Source organism: Ambystoma mexicanum, chromosome 1p (genome assembly GCF_040938575.1).
Source record: "Ambystoma mexicanum isolate Mex_15411 chromosome 1p, UKY_AmexF1_1, whole genome shotgun sequence".
NCBI lineage: Eukaryota > Metazoa > Chordata > Amphibia > Caudata > Ambystomatidae > Ambystoma > Ambystoma mexicanum.
The window spans coordinates 352,690,349-352,717,981 of record NC_090921.1 but is presented as its reverse complement, the minus strand read 5'-3'; the positions used below and the strand labels follow the sequence as shown (position 1 = coordinate 352,717,981).

The window sequence follows — 27,633 nt, the reverse complement described above, 5'->3', positions numbered from 1 at the left end:
ACAACTTTTATTTTTTTCAGTTTACCATTCCTCTACTTTTTACGACCATATTCACCATTCAATGCAAAGAATTTGTCCATTCATGTCCCTGTGCAAATGTTAAGTTGTAATAGGAGCATTAACTAGTGACTTAGACTTTTGCAATGGCGTGGCTGCAACATCTTGTCACATGTTGCACTAGGCTTCCGCCTACCTTTTCCCCTGCCAAGACCGCAGTTCCACTACTTTTGCTGATACACTTTGGGTGCTATGAGGCATTCAAACACGTGGTCACAGAGATTTCTGGCCAGTGTAAGCCCACCTCCAGCTGCGTAATGAGAGTAGTAGAAGGGGACCCCTTTTGCACATTGTTAAATGTTGACAGGTGGGCACATCCGCTGCAGAAGCCCACCAGGGTATTTCTAGAATTCCCTGTAGGGCAGTCCGCCCCCACCCCCCCCCGAGTCGGCCACTGGCGAACTTCCTCCAATGGAGTGTACAGGCACATGGATGTAAGTCCATCAATGCAGTTGAGTATTGTTCCACTTTCTGTTTGTGACCCACCACTGCGGCTATGCACGCCTGTGAGCGAGTGCGGGTTTCCTAACTGTGTTTGGCACTATGAAGATGATTGTGTAGTTTCTGCCTGCACGTGGGCAGATGATGTCTGTGGGTGGCTGTGCACTCTTTATGCACCCTGCATGTCCAACAGCTGTGTCAAGTAAGCAGGCACTGCCTGTATGACTCTCGCGTGCAGCCGAATGTTCTCCACACAGACACAGGAAGTCTCCCACCCCCACCGCAGCCCAGAGCCGACATTAGAGTCAGAGCCAGGAAGCCGCGTTTTTTGCTCTGCTCCCCGACAGGATCTGCTCGACCGAGAAATCGGAGCCAGAGAGACGGTTCTGCTCTGTGTGTGCGGCTGGGTCCAGCGAAGGACTTCTCCCCGGACTCCGGAGGTACGTTGCCAGCTCACCAGGAGACACGCTGAGAAACGTGTTGCTGGCCCAGAGGTGGGGTGTGGCTCCCAGTGGGACGGCAGGGGGCATGCCGTCCCGCGAGATGTAGGTTGGCAGTGGCAGATTGGCCTAACGCGAAACTTTGAAATTAATAATTAATAGCAGGGGGGCGGGGCCAGGGTCATGACATGGCATTTTATTGGCAGTGGTGGGCTGGTGTGGATGCTGGTAGATGTAGGGTTGGGCTACCGTCGGTGTTCATATCGTGGCAGCTGGACTGCCTTTCTGTGAATGGGGAAATGTGAACACCATGCTCATTCGTTATATTGACAGTGGGGGAGGGAGGGGCGCTCGTAGTGTTTTGGGTGATAAAAAGCCGGTAGGGCCTGGACAGAGTCGGTCTTTTGAGAGCTTCTGCTTCGCACTGCAATGTCAGTCGGGGACAGGCTAGAAGCCCTCCTCCATGTCTTGTTTTTTTTTCTTCCATTCTAGCATTGGTTCTTGTACAGCTCGGGCCTTGAACTGGAGACAATACATGGACATAAACCTCCGTCTCTCAGTCTATACAGCACGATGATGTTTTTGTGGCTGATTTCCATGGTCCATTACCTTTCAGATTCATTAATCACATTCTAGCCCAGAAAGGCTGCTTTTGCCCCGCAGGATTCATTGCAAGGTGCCCGACAAGACTGCAAATACCCCCACCCCATCCTAACGGGTCTCAATGTGAGTGAAGGTCCGGTTGGGACGGCACCTGGCACTTGCTTTCCAAGAAGATGAGGGCTCGGCTCCCCCTTCAATACTTGACACCTGCATCCCACGATGGGTGGGGCCAGCCCATGGGCTGGGAGGGCTTAAGCCTCCCAATTTGAGGCAGAAGGCATCACGTCACGGAGCTGTGATAGCGAAGTGTGCACTGCTAAGGCAAAAACATGAAAGCGGTGTATTTGCTTATGTTTAAACAATCATTAACTTGACAGCAGCAGCAAACCTACAGTGTTACAGGACAAAAGCCTGCCCATGCAATATCAATAGACCCCTATGAAGAAGGCAAAGGCTTAATGATGCAATCTCTGCTCCATGGCGCGCGGTGCACCTGCATCGCGCGCCATGGAACACGAGAATGGAACGTAGTGCGCAGGGAGTTTGACAGTTGGCAGTTGCGGCAGATGGTGATCGGTGGTGGCTGGCGTTGGGCCTGTGTAAGGGCCCTCAATAAATGAACTTATAAACGTACCTTGTCAAGTTTTTTTATCGCTACACTTAACTGAAGGGCTCAAATTTTAGATGACCGAGGACCCCAATGATTATCAGCTTTGTGATACTGAATAGTCTCTGATTTGGGTTGAAAGATGCATCTAATGGGCCAAAGGAAGGCTAAATTCAGACCCCTGGGCGAAGAGGAGGGGAGGTGAGTGTGGGAAGTTAGGGGGCAGAGGATTACAACAAAGTGGGTGTAATGGCCCCACATACTACCAGCTTTCAAAACTACCATCCAGTTCCCCGTCCCCAAAATTGAGGCGAGTTCATAACCTCATTAACCTCCCATTGATGGATGGGTGAGTCGGCCATGCTTGGAGTAAAGCCCAGGGGTGTTTCGTCCTGGTCCATAATGGGAGACAAGGCATCGACCCACCAAGTTTGAATGAGCCACCAACCCTGCCCAGTGAAAACACTAACGCTCCCACAGCTAAAACAAGTAGCCGAGAGAGCGCTCCTGGGCTGGCTTGATCTGTCAAAGGGAAACACATTTTCCCTTTGATGGTCCGTTACCCAGCGCACATGCCTAATGAGCCAGGCAAGGACGGGGATGCTTTGCTTCCCCCGCCTGGCACGACCCACGATGCAGGCTGTGTGATAAAATTACCACTGCTCTATAGGAGTACAAGGATGGGTAGTACCTACTCAGCCCCATCACAATTCTATAAAACAAGAGTGATCCCAATCATAAAGGTAGCACCGGAACAGTCAAGAAATATACCTTCTTCAACTTTTGTGGTAACGTGGCCTGCGAGGCTATACTTCCAAGAGGGCTCAGATGAAAAAGGTGCACATGTGACCTAACCAATCTCTAGGGACCAAAATGGACCAAGTGTGGGAGTTAAGCGACAATAGTATTTTTTTGGTGGTTCCACAGTGTAGATCCAGGCATCAAGCTGTTGTGCCGAGATATGCCAAACATACACATATTGGGTTAAATATGAAAGCAAGTTTTGGAAAAGATCGCTCATGCTTCCAAATTCTGAATCTATTTCTATCATTAGATACGAACTGGGGCTTATATCCCTTTACGCTGTGTATAAATGGAAGGTTTGTTTATTATATCGAAAATGTATCATGAAAGATAGTGCTAATGGGCTACTTGACATCATATCTAGCTACTTATTGTTATCAGATGAAATCTTTCCAATGAAATGGCGTACTTCTGCTAGAAAATTCTGGAAAGGAGCTGATGTCTCTGAAATCTTGCTTATCGAAAATCCCAATAAAGCCAAAACTAATTTGTGGGAATCCGACTGGATCAAAACCCGTGATGCTTGCATGAAAATAATTAAATTCGGGTCGAATCCTTTTGCCTTAAAAGCACAAGGCCATATAGAAACTTATTTAAGACAATCTCCAAATCCGATACATCGTGCAGATTTCATGCGCTTTAGATTGGACATTTGGCCTACAAGAGAGATTCTGTTTAGATGGAAGAAGACATCTGCTCAAACTTGTCGATTCTGTCATAAACAGTTAGTGGTAGAATGTGTTAGTCTTTTATCAAGAATAAATTATTTTAAGCACTTGATTAACAAGACGGTGGTTATGCATGATGAATTATGGTTATTATTATTTAGAGGACACTCAAAACAATTAAGATATGTGCTTGTGAATTATCTAAATTCATTGAAAATTAGGTTACCAGAGATTAATGCTGTTCAAGTCGAAGAGATGTACCAACTATATGTATCTCATGTTATTTAACTCTGAGAGTGAATCAGGTCCAAATCATGTGCAAAATCTGAAGGTGAATTATTTAAAAATTAGTGAAATTTAAGTCATCAGAGATTAACGATGTTAAAGAAAGAGCGATGTGATAAATATTTTAATTTTATGTTATAATTTCGAAAAGTGATGTATGTAATAACAGCATAAAGATTCGACGGTTGTTTATTATGAAACATTGTAAAATTGAATTAAATATATTTTTATCTTTATATATTTTTCTTTTTTCTTTTTTAAAATTTGTAATGATATGTTGAAATGTCAGGTTTTAATGATCAAAACAACAACAATAAATAAAAATAACAAGCTGTTGTGTGAGTGAATCGAGCTCAGTTCGGTTATGGAGCATCGTGCTGGCCCAAGCGGGTGGCAATCTGGTTCCCTGGGCCTATAAGTGAAGGATCCAAACAATGTCAGCTCCACTCTTCCTTTTGTTTACCCCTCCCTGCGGTCCCAGGTTCTACTTTCTGCCCTTCGGGGTCTTCCTCTTTCTGTCCTATTTCAGAGCTTTTTATTTTTGCACGGAATTGGGCATTTGCTGCTTATGCCGCCTTGGGGTCTCCTTGTTCTCACCCTGCCTTAGTGTCATTAGTTCCTCACCCCACCTTGTCATTGTACTCTAGCACCTTGAAGCGTCTCCTGTGCTAGATGGAATTGGTATCCAGAGAATGACTTTAATAACGAAATAATAATGACAAAAAAATATCAATGACAAAAAAATATATATATGGGGGTGGGGTAAGTGGTTAAAACGGGTGGGGAGTGTATTGGGGTGGACTTAAAAGCATAGGGAAACGGGGTGCTTCGGGGGACCCCCCTTAATAAACGTTTTTCTTTAAAAAACCGATATGTTTTCGTTATAGAAGTTTTGTTGTGCTTTGGGGTCATGTGGATCTCATCCTGAGTTGGGGTTGTTAGGTTTTCACCAAATCTTAGGGTCATCAGGCTTTCACCCCACTTTGGGTTGGTTTGGTTCTCACCCCACCTTGTGGTCGTCAGGATTCCTCCCTGGTTTGAGGTCATTTGACTCGACCGTGCCACCCACCACCTGACTCCCCTGAGCAACCGCGTACCTCATGCTGCCATGCAGTGCACCTCTGGTCGAGCATGTCGTGTGATGGCAGCGTCTCATTCTGTCAGCTTCCTTCATCTTGGTTGGAGTGGGTTTCTACTGCCCGCCAAATCGTTGCCGGAAAATTCCAAAGCCCACTTTCTCCAGCTCCTATCACTGGCCCGCCTGCTCCAGACCTCGTTCTCCTCTGCTGCGGCTCATCTGCCGAGCATTCTATGTGCTCCACCGTGGGACTATGCACCACATATGTTGCTGGCATTTCTCTATAGGCAACACCTCTCAGTAGCAGGTAACTCTTGTGTGGCTTGCAGGCCTTGGCCAGGCCTTCAAACAACGAGGATGGGTTCTACTTCTACAGAGCAGTGAGGAGGACGGCTTATACCTTGTGTTCTCCAGGTCGACCTGAGCCTGGTGCCTGAAGAGGACCAGAAACCATACCACACTTACATAGATCCAATGATACCTCATTATATTTGTTACTCCCCATGTAACCAATGAACATATGGGATTCTTGAGACAAGGGAGGGTAACACATCCCTGTCTAGGGATTGCCCATCCTCTAAGGGGTGGTGTCACCCCCCAGTGTGAGCGCAGTTGCACTGTCCCTTAAAGAGTGTTAGCGTCAGGGGTGGACTGGGAACTAAAAGAGGCCTTGGAAATAATTACTGGGGACCAAAAGAGGCCCTGGAAATAATGTTCAAAGTGGCCCCATACGACACATTTTCAGCAAGCCTAATGCTTTTCCTATGAGAACATTTGGAAATACCACACAAAAGAGGACCAGGGTGCACAGGCCCACCGGGAAATCTCCAGAGTTCCCTATAGGGCAGTCCACCCCTGGTTAGTTTATTGGGCACAGCTCCCTAGTCTGAAAGTGGGTGGCCCTCCCTTGGGGAGAGTGGATAAACTCCCTGGATTTGGCACAACACAAAACCTTTCCACATTGGATGTGTCTGTAATAATTATGAGAAATACCATCCATCATACCCGAACTCAGGTCTGGTTTATATTTAAAGTTTAAGGTGCCATCAGGGCAGTAAACACATAAACATGAGGTTTTGGAACAAAAGTGCATATCGAAAATGCAGCCCCTGCACTGCAATAACTTGGCTGTCACTGCAGCTGTCAAGAGGACATCTGTGCCCTGAACCTTCTCTGTGCCACCGGGGAGATGGGGCTGCTGATCTGGCTACTTATTCAGCCAGGGACAGCTATGCTCTTGGCATGGAGTTTGAGAAGAGGGGCTCTTGTCAGCAGACCACCCTCTCTGAGAGAGAAATACCCACATCGTTTATGTTTAAATACAAATCAGCTTTGACAGATGGAAATCCTTCACAGGCTGGTGTATTGCAGCTCTGAATGTGCGAGGGGGCACTCCTGTGCCTCGCTGCACATTCAGTGCGGCGGGGCACATGGGGTGCTGTGCCGTAATTTCTGCGTACATGTGCAGGAAGCACTCTCTGCTACCTGTCCATATTACGCGGGAGATGGAGCGCTGTTGTGGGACATGTCAAAGCCGATTCTGTACCGCGGTTGCAGGTAAGGAAAAAACAATATGTGTATGTCAATGTGTGTGTGGCTGCATGTGTAGGAATGAGTGTATGTTAATGTGCGCAAGTGAATGAAAGAGTATATATTGTGTGGGTGCTCATGCGGAGCTGAATGTGTATTGGTGCATGAGTGAATGTGAATGAATGCATGAAAGATGCACCCCCTACCCTGAGTCCACAAATCAGGGGCACACTCACTAGCACAGTGAGAAGGCCTCTGATCTAGTGGGGGTGCCCCCAAATCAGAGGACCGCGCATGCTGGAGGAAGCAGGCTTTTGATCTGTGGGTGAGTCCGAGCGGCGCTCACTGTGCAGGTGAACAGGTCTCTGATTTGAGATTCCCCGGAACTCCCAAATCAGTGGCCTGCTCACTGCACTGTTGAGCAGGCTTCTGATTTGGGGAGGTGAAAGGAGGAGGCCCATTTTTTTACTGAGCATCAATGTTAAAGCAAACATGAATTTTGTTACATAGCTAGACTGCACTGCATTGCTGCAGCCAGCCTGATTACATTTTAGGCCTCTGGCATGTCTTCTTTTGCTGGGCATCAAATTTAGAGCAATGTTTGCTCATCATGTTTGCTTTGACCATAGATTAAATTGATAACTCATAGGATGGACACCGGTGTCAACTTTCACAAGTACGCATTCCAAACAGTGGTTATGTGAAGTTATTGAGTTTCTTAAGTGTTGGCAATTTCCCATGGCAGCATTCAGCCAATCGATTTTTAGCTTGTCATCGCCTGTGACGTTACAGAATGAATCTAACCATATGCAAATCAGTCTTGACTCTAGCATTTTAATGGGCATTGCAGCTCGAATTTCTGGATTGCGTCCCTTTTCACGCAATAAAATCCCAACACGACAGACTCAGACTTTGAACCTTCATGGATGCTACAGGAGTCCAGCATGAAAGTCCCAAAAGCGTATTTTGTTTGGCATGTTTATATTAAATTAGTATTATTTTGAAAAGTTCTATGTAAATATGCTGCTTTAAAGTTATTTTCAGTCAGAAATAAGGTGCATGTATTTAAAAAAAAGGCATTGTTATATATAGACTTAACACCGCCCTTCCCTCTTCTTGTTGGCGCAGGTGATACTCCCGTTCCAAACATGGCTCCGCTCGGGGAAGAGAGCCCTCTGCTAGGAGCGCCGTGTCCCAGCAGCACCTCATCAAGCGAGCAAGGCAGACTTCAAGTCTTCCTTTACCACCATTGCGAGCCAATGACATCCGTCTCTGATTCCATTCTAACGTTTAATTGCGGGGAATACTCAGCAGAGGAGCTTTGTGTGGCCGCCGCCAAAGTCTGTGGTAAGTCCCCTAATCCCTTGAGAGATTCTGAAGGAAACGTGCCTCTCAGTAGCGTGATGTTGGCTATTCCTCCAGCAATATCTCCCGATGGTATGCCAAAGTGGCTTTCACTCATGTGTCGACATATCTTGAAAATGCTACACAGGCAGCGATGTCAAATAAAGAAACTGACATTTGATTACACCCATGTCCTTCTTCCTCATCCCAGTGATTACTGTTTGTGAGGAATTGCCATCTGGCACGGTTGCAAAGCCCTTTTGGGATGTTTTATTCATTCTCCCCCTCTGCCTTCCGTGCACCATCCAGCATCCCTAGCTCACTGAGCGTGTGTCTGTGTACCCTGCCTTTTAAACTGAGGGGGAGGCTTAATAGGTCTCGTCTGAGACTGATTATCAAGGGAGGCCTGACCTTGCCTGTTTCTGTTAGTGGGACAGTCCAGTTTTAGCACGGAGCAGTCTCTCAGTGCAGGTTTGAGATATCTTCATCCTCTCAGTCCCTATCTTCTTCATCTCAGTGTTTTTGGGAAAGAGAAGTGATGGGGATTATCGGAGTTGTAGTGTTCCCAGGTAATTAAATGTAAATTGAATGTACTGTTGTCACGCCGAAGAAGGTAGGTGTATGGTTGTGAATAGATGGACTCTTGTGTAGAATATCCCAAGAGGTCTGTGGGGATCTCGGGTAGAGGTGAACCGGAAAGGGGGGAATATCTCCGGAGGGCATTCCTCCCGCAGTCCCAAGGACCCCCTGCCCAGGCGATCCTCCCCCGTTTGTCCACCCCCAGGGTCGGGATCAAAGTGCAATGGTGCTCCCCATGCCACCTGAACAAAGGATTTCTGGGGTCTATCAGTGAGAATGCCTTCAGGTTTCACGCAGGCCTCCACAATCCTACGTGCCCGAATTGAGCATGATCAAATCACTCTACATTCGACTCTGGGTCTGGCTGCGTCACCCCACCAAGAACTGAAACCAGGTACTGTTGACTCTGAACTGCCCCCATGGTCCACTTGTACCCTAGAGACTGGTTAGGACACGATTGCTCATGTTTTCTACAAAATAGCCTTTTTATGGTAGTACCTTACCCACCACCCCTAAAACAACACTCAGAGTGCTACTTTCTCCGGTCTGTTGCATCTTCTCTGTTCTTCTTTCTGGGTGGGTTTTTGTATAGTATTCTCTATTACTGCTACATGCAGACATTGGGCCTCATTACAGGTTTGGCGGTAGCCGTGCCTGTAAGAAAGGCACGGCTGCCGCCATACCTGTGATTTTACCGGCACCCGCAAATGGGCAATTACCGGGTCATGCTGAGTTCAGCGGACCCGATAATTGTCCATTCACGGGTGCCGGCAATAAGGGATTCCCCATAGGGCCGAATGGGGATGGGGAGCTTGGATGCACCGGCACTGTTCATAACGGTGCCGGTGCATCCACGAGTTGTGCTCGCAGGTGCCACACTGCCCACCAGGTCGGACCTGGGGGGCAGAGCGAGACCCACGAGCACAACTCGTATTATGGCAGTAAGGTAGCAATGGTGCCAGAAGCGATACCGGCGCCATTGTTGCCTTACCTCCATACTTATAATGAGGCTCATTGTGTTTGATTAAAGTGTTTATATTTGTATAGAGCCTTGATTGGACATTCCCTTTAATTTAGATTGTGATGCTTGGGTCACTAATGGTTCATCTTCACCACCCCTTTTGAGAGTATAGCCTTCCCTTGGTCCATGTTACCACAAAAAGTGAAGGAGGTATATCGCTTAACTTTCCCTGTTTTACCTTTATGATTGCATTGTGCTTTGTAAAAGTGTGAAGGTTCAGTGGGCCATTTTATCCCTACTGAGGGATGGGGCAGGATGAAGGTGTTCCTCCCTGGTGGAGATGAGGGGGAATGTTCTCAAACCAACCACCACCCCGCCCAAAACAAATACAAATTTGCCTTTTAGGAGAGGTTATTCAGTTACTCTGGAAAGTAACCCATGAGAGAACATTCATTTACCATAATGCTGAAAGCAAAGTTTAAATGGTGCACACCTTTTAAATCTAAAAAGACTGGGGTTTATTTTCTGCACAGCACTAACCTAACAAACAATTTCCCAGGCATCCTCACCAGACATTGAAGTGGTCTTGTGGATAAGTGCGTTGACCCTGTCATTTCTTTTGGCCTCAGGTGGGCTGGCCAGACATCATGGCCATAGAAGAGATTGGCACCCAGACTCAGCCCAGAAAGGCATTCAAAAACATATTCGTTTCCAGGGGTTGAACACTTTTGGGAACAGCTGAAAAACAAAGTTACCAAGGTGTACCTAGGGATAAACCCTCTCAAAGAAGAAGAATACAGGGATGAGATGGCAGAAGAAAACATTTCTGACATCAAGCTCTAGTTCCCACGGGGAATAAAAAGGGATACAAATCCAGAGCGAAAGATCTGTTGCTCCTGACTACTACTTTCTCAGATCCGACAGACCAGTCGGTGGCCAGCTGCTCCATTTCTCAGCCAATCAAGAATGCACGGTTAAATCAGATTGTGACAGAGGTACAGGCTGGAGTTCTCAACCTAGAGTCAAGTAATGCCACAGGGTCTTCGTTACAGCCCTGGCTTGGCTCGGGCCTGTCACTATGGGCCCCGGGGCATTACCTGACTCGGTAATGCCCCTGCGGCTCGGGGCTTATTGCTTAAATGATATTGGGCATCAATACGAGTCCAGCGGTAACCGTGCCTGAAATTCCGGCAGGTTACCACCGGACTCGTATTACCATTCCGCCTCCATGATTCCTGGAATTACCGGGGCATTACGACCCCGGTGACCCGGGAATTCCGGAGGCGGAATTCAGTAAATCCCCATTCCCATTGAGTCCCATAGGACTCAATGGGAATGGGGAAGTGGAAACACCGGCACCATCTTGTGATGGTGCCGGTGGTTCCAAGTCCGCCTCCAGGTGAGACCTGGCGGAAATGACACCTCCCGTCTGCAGAACTCGACATCACCCGGTCCGGAAACAACGGTGGCGGCGGGTTTACAGCTACCGTTATTTCCAGACCAGGTGACTCGTAATGAGGCCCATTGTGTGAATACTCCCCGGATGACCGTGGGCCTCCAGTTAAGCTCGGATCACATCTTTATCCCCAAATAATATGATTTGCATCGGATTCCAGCATTAAATAGGGGCAGAAATAATGTTGGTTCTTCTGTTCCATGGATTCACTTGAGATAGCTACTATTTGATGCTCTCACTTGCATCCATTGAAAGACAAACCTATCGGTGTTAGCAAATAACATTTTGAAGGCATCTGATCTTTAGTCATTTTGGACCTCTGCAAAACAGGGACAGGGAAAGTTGCATGAAGTGAACAGGAAAGAAGCCATATTATACGTCTTCAGCATTTCAAAGATATTACTGCTCCTTGAATGTCTCTAGTCAATTACCACTTGATAGCGCATTTCTTCAGGTTCAGGAGGTGAAGGGAACACTTCTGAGCATGCCCTAGAACACCTTCAAATTCTATTGTCTGAGATGCAATCGCCTGAGATCATTGAAAAAGACAAAGGGTAATTTTTCAATGAGAACACTCCTTGGGGCTTTTTGATTGAATTAAAATGCAGACCAAATCGATTCACCTAAGAAAACTCACAACTAGACAAAGTAATTTTGTACAACACCAGGATGCAGTTGAAAAGGCAAAGGAAAGAGCAGTGAACCGAACAACCAAGAGAGCCCACTGAAACTGAAGGCAATGCTTGTGAGGACGAGAAATTGGAACCATGAAGTAAGCATTTTTACAGTCCATTCTGACATAACCAATCCCTTTATCTCAACACATCCGGGAGAAGAGAAATAGTCTCCATCTAGAAATGTCTCTCTATCAGAAACCCATTCAACACACTTAGATTGATGCAAGGATGATAACTGTTGACCTTCATCACTAAAAAGAGATTGCAGAGGAGGTGAAGAAAAGTTATCTGTGTATATAATGCCTACATTGCATGAGCAATCAGGTTTGTCACTTGCATTGAAAAATAAATGGGCACAGGTCACTTCTATTAGAAAGGAAGGTAACTGAATTCTATGGTGAACCCGTCATCTGTTTCCAACCCCAATAATAATACCCAATAAGGGCACAGTCATCATGCACAACATTCACAAGAACAGAGGAACCTATCTTGGAATTCAATGGCTCTACCACCTCTTCAAGAAACTCTGGATCACACTGCCCATTATAGTAAGTCAGACCTAGGAGACGGACATACAGACATGATTCAAGGATGTTTGTCAAAGAAAATAAAGCCTCAACCATCCCTATGTCTACTGTGAGACAGGCATGGGCCAAGAGATGACACAGGCACAAGGGATATGGTTTATTTTACCGGTTATGATGGTATAGTGCCTATCTTTCCCTAGCTCTAAGGTGGGAATGTTCCTTATCGGAAAGTAAACTAAGGAAAGTGTAAGTCTGTCAGTCCAAAACAAAATACTGTCTGTGTCAAACCCTATGCTTGCCCTCACTTCTATAGAATAACAATGTGCATGGGACTTGGTAAACTCAGTAGTGTTCAAAGTAAAAATAGTTTGGCAAGGGAGTTCTGTAACTCCCTTTCATCAAGTTCAAGGCACTAGGGATCACAACGTTCCAGAAGCCTATCAGGATGCACTTGCCAAATGTTCAAAGTACCTTACTTCACATGGGCTTATCCGGTTCCCTTTCCGAACTCAAAGCCCTCTGGTTCACTCTTCAATGGGTGTTAGGCAGAAACCTGTGCAGTTCCCTTGGGGAACACTGCAAAAGATTTAAGACTACAGGTATAGCAGTAAACCCACTTGGTAGCAGTCTGTACCACCCAGATTTACCTGGTAGCTGTGGCTGAGCAGTCAGACTTCCCTCAAGAAGAGTTAGGCAGTATGCAAAGTATACACAATATGTACTCAGGCACAATAGCACAAGCAAACACTGACCAGAGCTTGGTTTCAAAAGTATATAGTTATTTATTTTTAAGAACACACAAATTGAAAACACTCTAGCAAAATATAATAAAACACTCCAAACACAGTTATATGGAAAGCAGTCCCATTCCTTATTCCTATCTAGACAACTCTAGGTTAACACCACATAATTAAAACAGAGGTGAGCGCTTAACGTTAGATGACACTCTAGTAGGTTAAAGAAGGGGGGAAAAAGAGCAGAATTAGGATAAACACACCACTCTAAGGTCAAGAACACTTTTGGTAAGCTCAAAGAAGCACAAAGTCACAGGTGAGCAAAAGTCACTAAGCAGGGCCCACTCTTAGAGCAGACAGAGCGAAAACGTGCCCAAGATCACACAGTTGGTAGGGATTCAGAGTCTTGCAAAAGAGTTCGGAAAAGAGTTAGAGAGGCTCAGAAAGTTTAGCCAAAGTGTCCCAGGCAATCCCAGGATCGAAAGCCGAGGGCTAAAACTACCTCGTACAGTCGGTGGCAAGGGAAGCCAGGCGGAACACGGTACCTTAACGGAAAGGATCCTCCAGCGGGGGCAGTTGTTCCAGGCAGTGGCAGCAAGGCTCGACGTCGGTCAGGGGAGAAGAAGATCTCGCTGAAGAGCAGAAGAAGAAGGTCGTTGCACTGCCCGGGAAGAAACCAGCCGCGGAGTGCTCCGGTTAAAGGGTTGTACCGACTTTCGCGGTTGGGGTAAAAGTGGTGGGGTTCCGGTTGCCGGGGTGCTTGGCACTGGCAAGGCGGCCACGGGATACCTCGAAGAACGGAAAGAAGGTGAAAACTGGTTGTCCCCACCAGTCAAGGGAAGGAGCCACTCCGTTAAGAGTTCTCCTCGGTCGTCGGGAAAAGTGGTGAGATGGTTCAGCAGGGCTCCACCGGCGGTGTCGTCGTAGCAGATCAGCTCAGCTCGTCCCTCGTTGGATTCTTAGGTCCTGTGGTGACTTCTGAAGTTCCAGTCCCCAAAGCCCTGCTTTTATGCAGCAAACCCCCATTCACCCAGCCTAGCTGTCACTCAAACATGCTAAGTGGTGAGCCGGCCGGCTCACCACTTGGGCCAATCAGGACGGAGTGCGACTTGAGTTACCTAGGTAACTCAGTCCAGGGTGCCTAAATCCCCCTCCACCCCTCCTAAGTACCCCAGACAGAGTGGCACCACTTTGGAGGGCTTCTGTGGAGAAGCCCGCCAAAAGTGGGACAAAGGGCTCCACTTTGGGTCAGAGTTACAGAGGCGAATGCCAACGCCATTTTAGCATCAAGTTTTGGCAAAAAATCCCAACCGGAGTTATAATAATAAATAAATAAACCGGCGGTATGTTTAAGGCTACTGTAAATAAATAATTAAATGTGTTAGCCTAAAACAATGGGAAATCCCATAGGAAAATATTCGCGGTCGAATATAAAACGTAGTTTCCACTGCCACCAGCCAAAACTCGATCAGGGGGGACGGAGACGTGCCCCCTCGACTAACAGACCCTGGGGCAATCGAATTGCCCCAGCCAGTACGTCCACAATATGATGGTTTGTACTGGTTCTGTTCAGGATTTAAGACTAGTAAAGTCTTTGGTGACTTTACATGCCCTGGGAGACAGTAGTCAGTCCCAGGGTATGGAGTCTATGTTGGGGAGTCCCTAGGACACCCCTGGGTTACGGCACAGAGGGTGCTGTGTAACCCACATCACAAAAATATATGAGGCCCTATGGAGTAAAAGACCCCATAGCCCATTCAACACAAGGTTTAACCAAGAAAACACACTTCAACATGCCCAAGAGTGAGGGTAAAAGAGTCTCACTCTTGGCAGGAGAAAAAAATAAACCCCAGCAATCCAGCAAAGCTGCTGGGGGACTCACTAGGTAGGGAAATTCAGCCTAAACAGAGAATTCTCCCTAACACTCGCCCCCCCCAGACTAAGGGACAGGAGGATTTAATCCACTCCTGGATGAACCTCATACCTCTAGTCGATGATATACATCCTAGAGAGTCCATCAGCATTTTGATGGTGACACCCTGACCTGTGCTCAATGGTGAAATCAAACCCTTGCAGGCAGATTGACCATCTCAATAGTTTTGGATTTTCCCCTTTCATTTGCATTAACCATCTCAAGGGTTGGTGGTCAGTCTGAATAACAAAAGTAGAACCATACAAGTATGGCCTAAACTTCTTCAGTGCCCACACAATAGCAAAGCATTCTCTTTCGATAGTTGCCCACCTTGTCTCAGGATCCTTCAGTTTCCTACTGATGAAGCAAATGGGGTGCTCCCTACCCTTCTCATCCAGTTGGCTTAGAACTGCACCTATACCTACATTGGAAGCATCAGTTTGTACAATGAAAGTTTGGTGGTAGTCAGGAGCTCTTAACACTGGAGCTTGGCAAAGAGCTCTCTTCAGTTTTTCAAAGGCCTGATTGCACTCCTCATTCCATTTTACCTTTTTAGGGAATTTGGGAGAGGAGATTACATTCAGTGGAGAAGCTATGGTCCCATAGTTCTCAATGAAATTCCTGTAATACCCAGTGAGGCCTAGGAAAGCTCTCACTTGGGTTTGAGTAGTTGGTGTTGTCCAATTTTGCACAGCTTCAATCTTGCTGAGCAAAGGCCTTATTTCTCCACCTCCTACCTCATGTCCAAGGTAGACCACCTTACTTTGACCAATCTGGCACTTACTGGCTTTGATTGTCAAATGGGCCTGTTCAAGGGCCTGCAACACATGTCCTAGGTGGTTCACATGCTCCTCCCAGGAGTGGCTGAAGACTGCAATGTCATCCAAGTATGCCATGCAGAAGTCTTCCATCCCAGCTAGAACTTGGTTCACCATCCTTTGGAATGTGGCAGGTGCATTTTTTAGTCCAAAAGGCATGACCTTAAACTGGTACAAGCCAACTGGGGTTGAAAATGCAGTTTTCTCCTTGGCATGGTCTGTCAGGGCTATTTGCCAATAGCCTGACGTCAGGTCAAATGTGCTGAGGTACTTGGCTGCACCAAGTTTATCCACCAACTCATCTGTCCTGGGCAAAGGGTGGGCATCAGTCTTGGTGACTGCATTTAGAGCTCTATAGTCCACACAGAATCTCAAGTCTTTGGATCCTGCCTTTGGTACTAACACAACTGGGCTAGACCATGGACTAGTAGAGGGCTCTATTACCTCGAGATCAAGCATCTTCTTGACCTCTCCTTTGATGTGGGTTCTGATATGTTCTGACATTCTGTATCCTCTGCTTTTGACTGGCAGACAGTCACCAGTGAGTATCTCATGCTGGCCCCAAGGGGTCAAGCCTGGTGACAGTGAGAACAGGGAGGCAAACTGATTTAACATAGATTTGCACTCCTCTTGTTGCTCAGGTGTCAGGTCTGAAGAGAGATTGACTCCTTCAACTTTTTCATCTAAAGGCACACCTCTGAGGAGATCAGGGAGAGATTCACTCTCTTCTTCCTCTGCAGCTGAAGCTAGAAGCAAGGCTCCTACATCAGGTCTGGAGATGTATGCTTTTAGTCGGTTGGTGTGGAAGACTCTAGGAGCTTCCCTGGGTCTGCCCAGATCCACCAGATAGTTGACCTCTCCAAGTTTTCCCACAATCTTGAAGGGTCCCATCCATTTGTCTTGCAAGGCCCTCTGCCTTGTTGGGAGCATAACTAGAACTAGCTGGTCTTGAGTAAACTCAACCATGTTAGCCTTCTGGTCGTGCCAATGTTTGACCAGAGCTTGACCAGCTTTCAAGTTGTCACTTGCTTCTGCCATCATGTGTGACATTCTCCTCCGGAGACCTATCACATAGTCAGTCACTCTGACTGGCTTGAGGGGAGGAGCACCTTCCAATCCCTCCTTAATCAGGGCCAATGGACCTCTGACTGGATGGCCATAGAGAAGCTCAAAGGGAGAATAACCTACTCCCTCCTGAGGGACTTCTCTATAAGCAAAGAGAAGGCATGGCAGTAGAAGGTCCCACTTTTTCTTAAGGGGTTCTTCTAAAGCACCTATCATGCTCTTCATGGTTCTGTTAAACCTTTCAACCAACCCGTTTGTCTGAGGGTGGTATGCGGTTGAGAACTTGTAGGTAACTCCAAAGGTTTTCCACATGGCTTTCATGTAGTGGGACATAAAGTTTGACCCCCTGTCAGAGATTACCTCCTTAGGAAACCCAACCCTGGTAAAAATACCAAGGAGGGCCTTAGCCACAGCCGGAGCTGTAACAGTCCTCATAGGAATTGCCTCAGGGTACCTAGTAGCATGGTCTACTACAACAAGGATAAACCTGTTGCCTGAGGAGGTTGGGGGATCAAGGGGACCAACAATGTCAATCCCTACCCTCTCAAATGGGACTCCCACAACTGGGAGAGGCACTAAAGGTGCCACATTCTTGGAACCAACCTTACCAGAAGTCTGGCAGGTGTGGCAGCTCTTACAATATCTATCTACTTCAGCCCCCATCTTTGGCCAATAAAAGTAGAGAGAGAGCCTTTCCTTGGTCTTCTTGAAACTCAAGTGACCAGCCAAAGGTATCTCATGGGCTAGTTGTAAGAACTGTTGTCTGTTCTCTTGTGGGACTACAAGGCGTTTGTAGTCTCCAGGTTCAGACTCAGTCGGTTCACTGTAGAAGAGGCCATCTTCCCAGTGTAACCTATACTTCCCAGGCTCTTGCCCATTAGCCTGAGAAGCTGCCTGGTGGCGGAGACCTTCCAGAGTTGGACATTCTCTTTGCCCCTTACGAAAAGCTGCCCTGCTAGGCCCACCTTCTGCCAGTAAAGACTGCAGCTCAGGATGGTCCTCAGGGTCCAAATCTCCAATAAGGTTGGGGCCTCCTTCTAGCTCTTCCTCAGAGTCTAGCTCAACCACACAGGGTTGTACCTCCCTCTCAGCCTCAGCTGGAGGTGGAGTTACAGGTGTAACTTTGGACAACCTAGGGGAAGTCCTTGTTGGAAGCACTGGAGTGCTTGCTGCTGGCTTTTTCCTAGGAGTCTTGGGTTGCCCCTTTGCTCCTGATCTGGTAGTTACTGCAGTAAGTTGCTCCAGTGGGAAAGGAGTGATTTCTGTCATCATCTCCTGAGATAACCCTCGCAGGGTTTTCTCTCTTGCAGGTTTTGTGAGCTCCTGTAACCTTTTGCTAGGTGGTCTGGGGGTATGTGACACAACTCCAAGAGCTTTGAGGTCATTACCCAACAGAACCCTACCTGGCACTTCACATTGTACACTGACAGGTATTTTTACAGCCATATCATTACATTGGATGAGAACTGGTAACTGGGGACACATCTGCACAGGCCCACCAGCTAACTTGGTGAGGCATTTGGGTGCCTTAGCAACATCCTCTGCCTTGAAAAAGGATTCATCCACCACAGTTATGCTGGCTCCAGTGTCCCTAATGGCAGGAGTCTCCTGACCATTCACCTGGACACTGTCCTTATAATACTCTTTAGTATTATCTGGGATAGAGTTATAGACATCTAAATTCTGTTGTTCCCACAACCCCAGAGAGACTAAAGAAACACTAGCTGAGACTCCAGTGGGTTCATCAGCTAGTAGTAGAAAGTTTCCACTTGCCATATGTACTTCCTCTTCTGGAGCGAAGGCTAAGGAGGCAAGCTGGACCCCTGAAGGTTTACCCTTACATCTGGGATCTCCTTTCACATGGTCAGTAGCCTTACAAACAAAGCATGAGCCAAAGGCTCGCTGGAATGGAGGCTTGTTCTGACCTCCTTCTGGTCTGGGACCAGAAGGTACACTAGCCTGATTTGGTTTCCCTTGTGGCTTACCCTTATAGTTTTGTTTGGGGCCCTCTTTGGAATTTGTAGTATTAGAATTCTCTTTGGAGTCTTTTTAGGCTGTTTCTCCCCATCCTTCTTCTGAGTTACCCCAGAATCCTTGTGAGTGGCCCTGTTGGCAACCCACAAGTCAGCAGCCTTAGCTAGTCTCCGGGAATCTAATTCCCTGGAATCAGCCAAGTGTTGTCTGAGCTCAGGAGAGCAGGCATCATAAATAGTCTCCAACATAAACAAATTCTTCATACCTTCATAAGTGTTCACCTTGTAACCCTTAATCCATCCCTCTAAGTTTTTCAACCCTTCACTCACCCAGGTAGCCCAAGGGGTACCATCATGCTTTTTGAGGCTCCTAAACTTCTTAAGATACTGGGAAGGGGTCTTCCCAAACCTAGCTATTAAAGCTAGCTTCACACATTCATAGTCCTTCTTATCCTCCTCCCCCATCTCCATTACCACATCAGTTGCAACAGGGGGAAGCCTAGAGAACAACCAGGGGAGTAAGTCATTTCCTGTGATGTTCTGGAGCCCATGATTATATTCAAACAGAGACAACCAATCCAACACATCCAACTTAGGCTCATACATACCAACCAATTCTTTAGGCATCCGGGGTCTTTTAGGACTGGAACTTCTAGAGGAGCCAGAGAGAGAAGCATTCTCAACAGATAATTTCTTCATTTCTAAGTCATACTTGAGCTCCATTTCCCTTAGCCTTAGTTCTTTGTCAGTTTGAGCATTAAGTTTCTTATACTCCAATTCTAGTTTCATTTTCTCCAGTTCAAAGTACTGAGGACTAAATGTGGGACCTGGTAAAGGTCCAGTAGGTACATCAGGTAGAGCAGGCAGAGGCCTAGGGGGGACAGTCATAACAGCCTCACCCTCCTCTTCTGACTCTTCCTCAGAATCATCAACATTTTGCTCCATGTTAACTTCAATACTGTCATCTACAGTTGCTGGAGTGGTAGGTTCCTCTGAACCATCACCCAGACTTTGGTTAGCTAACAATCTTTCAATCAGCTCCATTTTCTTGCCCTTAGTCAGGAGATCCTTATGTTTACAGAGCACTCTTAAACAATTAGCAGTTTTGGCTGCAAGGGACTCTTGACTATAGCTTTCTATAACTGACATGTTAGAGGATTACTTTTACAGTGCTAAGCTTTGTGGTTAGTTGCACTAAGGTATCTAAAGCACAATAAAATGTATACTCAATACAAATCCCACCGCTGTACACCAGTGTTAGGCAGAAACCTGTGCAGTTCCCTTGGGGAACACTGCAAAAGATTTAAGACTACAGGTATAGCAGTAAACCCACTTGGTAGCAGTCTGTACCACCCAGATTTACCTGGTAGCTGTGGCTGAGCAGTCAGACTTCCCTCAAGAAGAGTTAGGCAGTATGCAAAGTATACACAATATGTACTCAGGCACAATAGCACAAGCAAACACTGACCAGAGCTTGGTTTCAAAAGTATATAGTTATTTATTTTTAAGAACACACAAATTGAAAACACTCTAGCAAAATATAATAAAACACTCCAAACACAGTTATATGGAAAGCAGTCCCAATCCTTATTCCTATCTAGACAACTCTAGGTTAACACCACATAATTAAAACAGAGGTGAGCGCTTAACGTTAGATGACACTCTAGTAGGTTAAAGAAGGGGGGGAAAAAGAGCAGAATTAGGATAAACACACCACTCTAAGGTCAAGAACACTTTTGGTAAGCTCAAAGAAGCACAAAGTCACAGGTGAGCAAAAGTCACTAAGCAGGGCCCACTCTTAGAGCAGACAGAGCGAAAACGTGCCCAAGATCACACAGTTGGTAGGGATTCAGAGTCTTGCAAAAGAGTTCGGAAAAGAGTTAGAGAGGCTCAGAAAGTTTAGCCAAAGTGTCCCAGGCAATCCCAGGATCGAAAGCCGAGGGCTAAAACTACCTCGTACAGTCGGTGGCAAGGGAAGCCAGGCGGAACACGGTACCTTAACGGAAAGGATCCTCCAGCGGGGGCAGTTGTTCCAGGCAGTGGCAGCAAGGCTCGACGTCGGTCAGGGGAGAAGAAGATCTCGCTGAAGAGCAGAAGAAGAAGGTCGTTGCACTGCCCGGGAAGAAACCAGCCGCGGAGTGCTCCGGTTAAAGGGTTGTACCGACTTTCGCGGTTGGGGTAAAAGTGGTGGGGTTCCGGTTGCCGGGGTGCTTGGCACTGGCAAGGCGGCCACGGGATACCTCGAAGAACGGAAAGAAGGTGAAAACTGGTTGTCCCCACCAGTCAAGGGAAGGAGCCACTCCGTTAAGAATTCTCCTCGGTCGTCGGGAAAAGTGGTGAGATGGTTCAGCAGGACTCCACCGGCGGTGTCGTCGTAGCAGATCAGCTCAGCTCGTCCCTCGTTGGATTCTTAGGTCCTGTGGCGACTTCTGAAGTTCCAGTCCCCAAAGCCCTGCTTTTATGCAGCAAACCCCCATTCACCCAGCCTAGCTGTCACTCAAACATGCTAAGTGGTGAGCCGGCCGGCTCACCACTTGGGCCAATCAGGACGGAGTGCGACTTGAGTTACCTAGGTAACTCAGTCCAGGGTGCCTAAATCCCCCTCCACCCCTCCTAAGTACCCCAGACAGAGTGGCACCACTTTGGAGGGCTTCTGTGGAGAAGCCCGCCAAAAGTGGGACAAAGGGCTCCACTTTGGGTCAGAGTTACAGAGGCGAATGCCAACGCCATTTTAGCATCAAGTTTTGGCAAAAAATCCCAACCGGAGTTATAATAATAAATATATAAACCGGCGGTATGTTTAAGGCTACTGTAAATAAATAAACAAATAAATAATTAAATGTGTTAGCCTAAAACAATGGGAAATCCCATAGGAAAATATTTGCGGTCGAATATAAAACGTAGTTTCCACTGCCACCAGCCAAAACTCGATCAGGGGGGACGGAGACGTGCCCCCTCGACTAACAGACCCTGGGGCAATCGAATTGCCCCAGCCAGTACGTCCACAATATGATGGTTTGTACTGGTTCTGTTCAGGATTTAAGACTAGTAAAGTCTTTGGTGACTTTACATGCCCTGGGAGACAGTAGTCAGTCCCAGGGTATGGAGTCTATGTTGGGGAGTCCCTAGGACACCCCTGGGTTACGGCACAGAGGGTGCTGTGTAACCCACATCACAAAAATATATGAGGCCCTATGGAGTAAAAGACCCCATAGCCCATTCAACACAAGGTTTAACCAAGAAAACACATTTCAACATGCCCAAGAGTGAGGGTAAAAGAGTCTCACTCTTGGCAGGAGAAAAAAATAAACCCCAGCAATCCAGCAAAGCTGCTGGGGGACTCACTAGGTAGGGAAATTCAGCCTAAACAGAGAATTCTCCCTAACAATGGGTTTCTCAGGCTTCACCTGCCCAAGTTCAAACTTCTTTGATTTCACACCAATGCTAAACACAAGACTTCAACTTGCTTCTGTAGGGGCTCCTTCCTCCTATTCAATGGAACACAAAAGTTCATCTTCTTAACACAAAAGTTAAACTGGTTTCCTTAGGGCTTCACTTCCCCATATTCAATGACTCCTCTTAGTTCACTCAATTTCAATTTGCCACGCAGTTCCCTTATTCAATGGGGTCTCCCCTGGTCGTGGTACAGATGTTAGACCGCACAGTCCACCCTCTACAGGGAGGAGGACCACACATTTAAATAATGAGCTAAGCATATGTAAGAACATTACTCTGTCAGTGAGCCAGGCATCAATGTGTGAGAGATTTTTGGTAATACTACTTTCAAAAAGTGCAATGCAGCAAGGCTCCAGGCATTAGGAGCATTAGAGTTCATGATACATTGCCAAATGATTCCACTTGTTAAAGTCCTATAGCTTTCTAAAAGTTCTATAAAGTAAAAGGATTGCTTGTCATTTACGGCCTGACAGTCCAGTATTATGAGACTCAAGGATTTGGCCTTGAATGTTACAAAATCTACATATCTTCAAGTCGTGCTGCACTTTTTACTTAGCCCCCAAAATATCCTTAGTCGAGAGTAGATTTAGCCTTAGCCTAAAAAGTTGGGAGTGCCAATAAGGGCTTGATAATGTAACTTTTCTAATGGTGACTTTTCACCAGAAGCAGCCCTCTAGGCAGGACCAGACAGTCTCTACAGAGAGTAGCAGGGTTTCAGCACCATAGGTGATCACCGGTATGACGTTCTTCTTATAAAACTCAATGGCTGGTATTAGTGTAAAGTGACCGTAACTCTTAACTGTGCAGCTTCAGCGGCCAGTGAGGTCATTTTTGACTTACAATAGGATATAGGTTCACTTTTAATGTAGTTTTCAAATAAATTAAACCCCGAGTATATAAAGTTTGGGACATGCTGAAGATCCACATTACAGTTATTGTATCGTGACCTCATATCAGGTCTGAATTGGAAGGCCTTTGTTTATCTTACTAAGGTTGATGATACGTTTAATTTCTTCAGTGTAGGATTCCAGAGCACCAAGTTGACATTACAACCCGATGGGTGTATAATCTAAAAAGATGATGTCATCAGCGTGTTGAAGGTAGTTAATTTGTGTATCTATGAGGCCTGGGGGGACGCATCGAACTCCATGTTGAAGGCCACATCTTGTCTCAATAGAGGATGAAAGCTTACCCTGTCTCTTTAATCTTATTCTTACAGAAGTGCTAGAGTATATGGTGATAATCATATGAAGCAGCCCACCAGGACACCCCTATGCATGCAGCTTCCTCCAGAGCTGGTTCCTGTCAATACTATTGAAAGCCATGGAGAAGTCAATAAAGGCAGCATAGACTTGTTTCGACTTCTCCATGGCTTCCTCTATAAGCAGCCTCCCGGATGAAACCTTTGGTATGGGTTCCTGTTGTCTTCAGAAACCATGTTTGGCATAAGTCTAGTCTATTGGCACCCTTCGCCCAATTGAACAGCTCTCGTAAACACCAAAGATGAAAAGAATTTTGATGGGACGTCCAAGATGGCTATGGGACGATAGTTGGACGGGCTAGTCCTTGGTCCCTATTTATGAATGGGTACTATTATTGAATCAGCTCAGGAAACTGAACTCCTTAGTTGTAATAACGTGCTGAAATATCGTCAATAGGATGCCGGCCCAAATGTCTATATTACCTTTTAGGACCAAGTTGGATAACCCGTATGGGTCAGGGGCTCTGGAGTTATGACTGCGGGCAATACATGTGTATATCTGTGGTCTCCAACCTTTACTCTAGCAAGAGCTACTTGTAGTCAATGACCAATAGTTGGGGCTACTGGTGAGAGCTACCGGGGTGGTGATGTCTGTCAGTCTGAGAATATGTACCAAGATGTTCTTGGGTGGTTTATTTGCTCTTTATATAAAAAAGGAATAACTTATGCATTTACCATAATATTCTGGTAAAACGTTGTTATTTCATTATTATAAGTAGGTGTCTCTTACAAATTGTCAAGCATATCAGAATGTAGGAAACCAATAGGGATATTCAATGTGAAGGCACACAGAGAATGCTATCCACCAGTGCTCAGTAATCTGGTGTTTATCTTGAAACAGCAACACCACTCAGATGCAGTCAAAGGGGATCAAAGTTTTGATTTCAGGAAGTTCATGTTTGAAAAAGGCAGATTCACAGAGTAAGGCACTCACTTTGGCTGATAGTGTAGATACCCTCCTTGCCATAGTGTCTGCATCTAACTGCACACCTGACATGGCAGGCACAAATTCAGGGCAGTTATTAAAATCTGTTTGGACACTTCCCCAATCCCTCCAAGCCCAGATGCAGCCCCTCCCCTCACCCTGCACACAGCCTTTGACTGTTTGCTTTGCAGGAAGAGGAGAGGAGGGGCCAGGGAAGACGCCCTGGGACTTCAGAAACCAAAATATACAGTGCTCATTTTGGTGTTTGATGCAAAGAGCTACTTGGACGCCTCAAGCAAGCTACCAGCGGCTCACAATCTACTGATTGGAGACCCTGGTTGTATATGATCTCATAGTCAAATTCCAGGGACCATGGCTCTTCCGGTAGAACGATAGGCTGGAACTCATCACAGCACTCCTCTGCACATACTTTACGAAAGTGCTCGATCCACCTATTCTCAGAAATCGCTGTGCTTGGCTTTGGGACTTACTGTTGTTATAAACAAGCCTTCAAAACTACTTGGTTTCTTTTGATACTAGCAATTGGATCATTTTAATGTATGACACTTAGCAATTGGTTGTATCTATGCAATCAAGCTCAGTTTTTATACACCTTTTGTAATTCCCTTCGCCTGGAGACATCCAAGCCAGAAGACCTAAGCCGATTTCTCTGCAGTTTCCTTTTTTTAAACTGCACCTCAGTGTCATATGTGTGTTTATATGCTACCACAGATTTCAATCAGGTTTTATACAGCACCTCAGTTAACACAGACTCAAATTCTGTAGCTTAGCCATTGTGCTGTGGAAACACCTTGGGGGTCATTACGACCCTGGTGGTAGCGGTTTAACGGGGCCGGTAGAGCTGCCGGCCCTGTTAAACCCCCTACCGCCTCATAATGAGGTTTGCTCACGGGGCCCGGTAAGGATGCCTGGTTTTACCAGGTGTCCTTACCGGGTCCCGCGAGCAGACCTGGATGCAAACCACGCATGGGTGTAGGACATAGAGGGGACAGGGGGGACAAATCCCCCCCACAATTGTAAGTGGGGGGGGTGTAATGTCATTTATCCCCCCCAGAATATGTGTTTGGTGTGTCGTGCAGGGATCTGTTTTTGAAGTGGGGGGAGGGGTTGATTACTATGTAAGCTGCCCTCTCCGCCCTGGCCCCCAAAGCATGGGGGCAATACCCTGGGGGCAGATGGGTGATCATCTGCCCCCAGGGAAGGGGGGCAAAAAAACCCCGATTCTTTTTTATTTAAAACCTAGTTTTGGGTGGGGTGGGTGCGGGTGGGACCACTTGCCGCCAGGGAGTTTTGCAATGGGGGAGGCTGTCCCCCCTCACCCTAAGCGGATGGGGGCACCTTATGTAGCCTTCCTTGGGGTCAGACTTCTGCCCCTAGGAAGGGGTACATGAGATGCCCCCATCCATTTGGGGTGGGAGGGGGGAGGCCACTGCAAATATTGGCAGAGCCACCCCTCCCAAGCCTGGGGCAGTACGTTTTGACCCCCACCCTGGGGGCAGATGGCCACACACATGTGCTCATCTGCCCCTAGGGAAGGGCAAAACAAAAATATATATATTATAACTTGTTTTGGGTGGGGTGGGGGGGCCCACTAGACCACCAGGATTCTTTGTGTTTGAAAGGGGTTGGCCCTCCCCCCCACCCTAAGTGCATGAGAGGGCACCTTATGTAGCCCTCCCTGGTGGCAGATTTCTGCCCCTAGGAAGGGGTACATGAGATGCCCCCATCCATTTGGGGTGAGGGGAGAGGCCATCGCAAATATTGGCACAGCCACCCCGCCCCCCAAGCCTGGGACAGTACATTTTGCCACCCCCCTGGGGGCAGATGGTCACACACATGTGCCCATCTGCCCCTAGGGAAGGGCAAAACATATATATATATATATATATATATATATATATATATATATATATATATATAATAACTTGTTTTGGGTAGGGGTGGGGGGCCCACTAGACCACCAGGATTCTTTGTGTTTGAAAGGGGTTGGCCCTCCCACCCACCCTAAGTGCATGAGAGGGCACCTTATGTAGCCCTCCCTGGTGGCCGATTTCTGCCCCTAGGAAGGGGTACATGAGATGCCCCCATCCATTTGGGGTGAGGGGAGAGGCCATCGCAAATATTGGCACAGCCACCCCGCCCCCCAAGCCTGGGACAGTACATTTTGCCACCCCCCTGGGGGCAGATGGTCACACACATGTGCCCATCTGCCCCTAGGGAAGGGCAAAACATATATATATATATATATATATATATATATATATATATATATATATATATATATGCATATATATATATATATATATATATATATATATATATATATATATATATATATATGTATATATATATATATATATAATAACTTGTTTTGGGTAGGGGTGGGGGGCCCACTAGACCACCAGGATTTTTTGTGTTTGAAAGGGGGGTGGCCCTCTCCTCCCACCCTAAGTGGATGGGGGCACCTTATGTAGCCTTCCCTGGGTCCAGATTTCTGACCCTAGGGAGGGGTACATGAGATGCCCCCATCCATTTGGGGTGGGGGGAGCCACTGCAAATATTGGCAGAGCCACCCCCAAGCTTGGGGCAGTACGTTTTCCCCCCCAGGGGACAGATGGCCACACACATGTGCCCATCTGCCCCTAGCTAGGAAAGGGGCGCGCACCAGGAAGAAGCACCGGTGAAGCATCGCTTTGCAACAGACCCTGAACGTTGCTCACTGGACTTTTGTGAATTTTGTGCTTATATTTGCTGTTACTTTAACTGTGAAGCCCCGCCCCCTCTGAGGCGTCGCTACAAGTTGAGGAAGCCGCACGCACCAGTGCGTGCGCACCAGAAAGAAGCACCGGTGACGCACCGCTTTGCACCGGACCCTGAACGTTGCTCACTGGACTTTTGTGGATTTTGTGCTTATACCTGCTGGTATTTCAACTTAACCATCCCTGTGATTGCCACATATTATTTAAGATATGTAGTATATACCCTTCTATATATTCTTTTTTTAGTTACTTTAACTGTAAACTGTAAAGCCCCGCCCCCTCTGAGGCGTCGCTACAAATTGAGGAAGCCGCGCGCAGCAACGCGCGCGCACCAGGAAGAAGCATCGGTGAAGCACCGCTTTGCCGCTTCGCCACGGCGTTGTGCGGTGCGGCGCCGGTGCTTGGCTTTTACCTTTGTTTGCTTGATTCTAGTCTTTCACACGTCTACTTTTGCCTCTGCTCGCCTTGTGGATCTTAAACTAGTTGGGGCTTTTGAGTGTGCTTTCCTTTGTTCCCGCTCCCGCTCCCTAAGAATTTGCCTATTTACACTCTGCGGACAGGCATGTCTGTACTGCCGTTTAACGGGAGTGAAAATTCAAGGTTTAATGTGAAAAAACAAACAAAATAATTGTTCCACTCCGAAGTGCTTTTT

General features: G+C 46.9%; 1 protein-coding gene across 1 annotated transcript in view; it reads left to right on the top strand.

The window, feature by feature from the left end:
• The first annotated feature begins 750 nt into the window (after positions 1 to 750).
• The window catches only part of JAK3 (Janus kinase 3), a 576,597-nt gene continuing 549,714 nt past the window's right edge, over positions 751 to 27,633 (top strand). The window contains exons 1-2 of the mRNA XM_069648742.1: positions 751 to 938; positions 7,642 to 7,860. Coding sequence (XP_069504843.1) covers positions 7,662 to 7,860 — 199 coding nt within the window. The 5' untranslated portion in view covers positions 751 to 938; positions 7,642 to 7,661. The remainder of the gene's footprint in view (positions 939 to 7,641; positions 7,861 to 27,633) is intronic.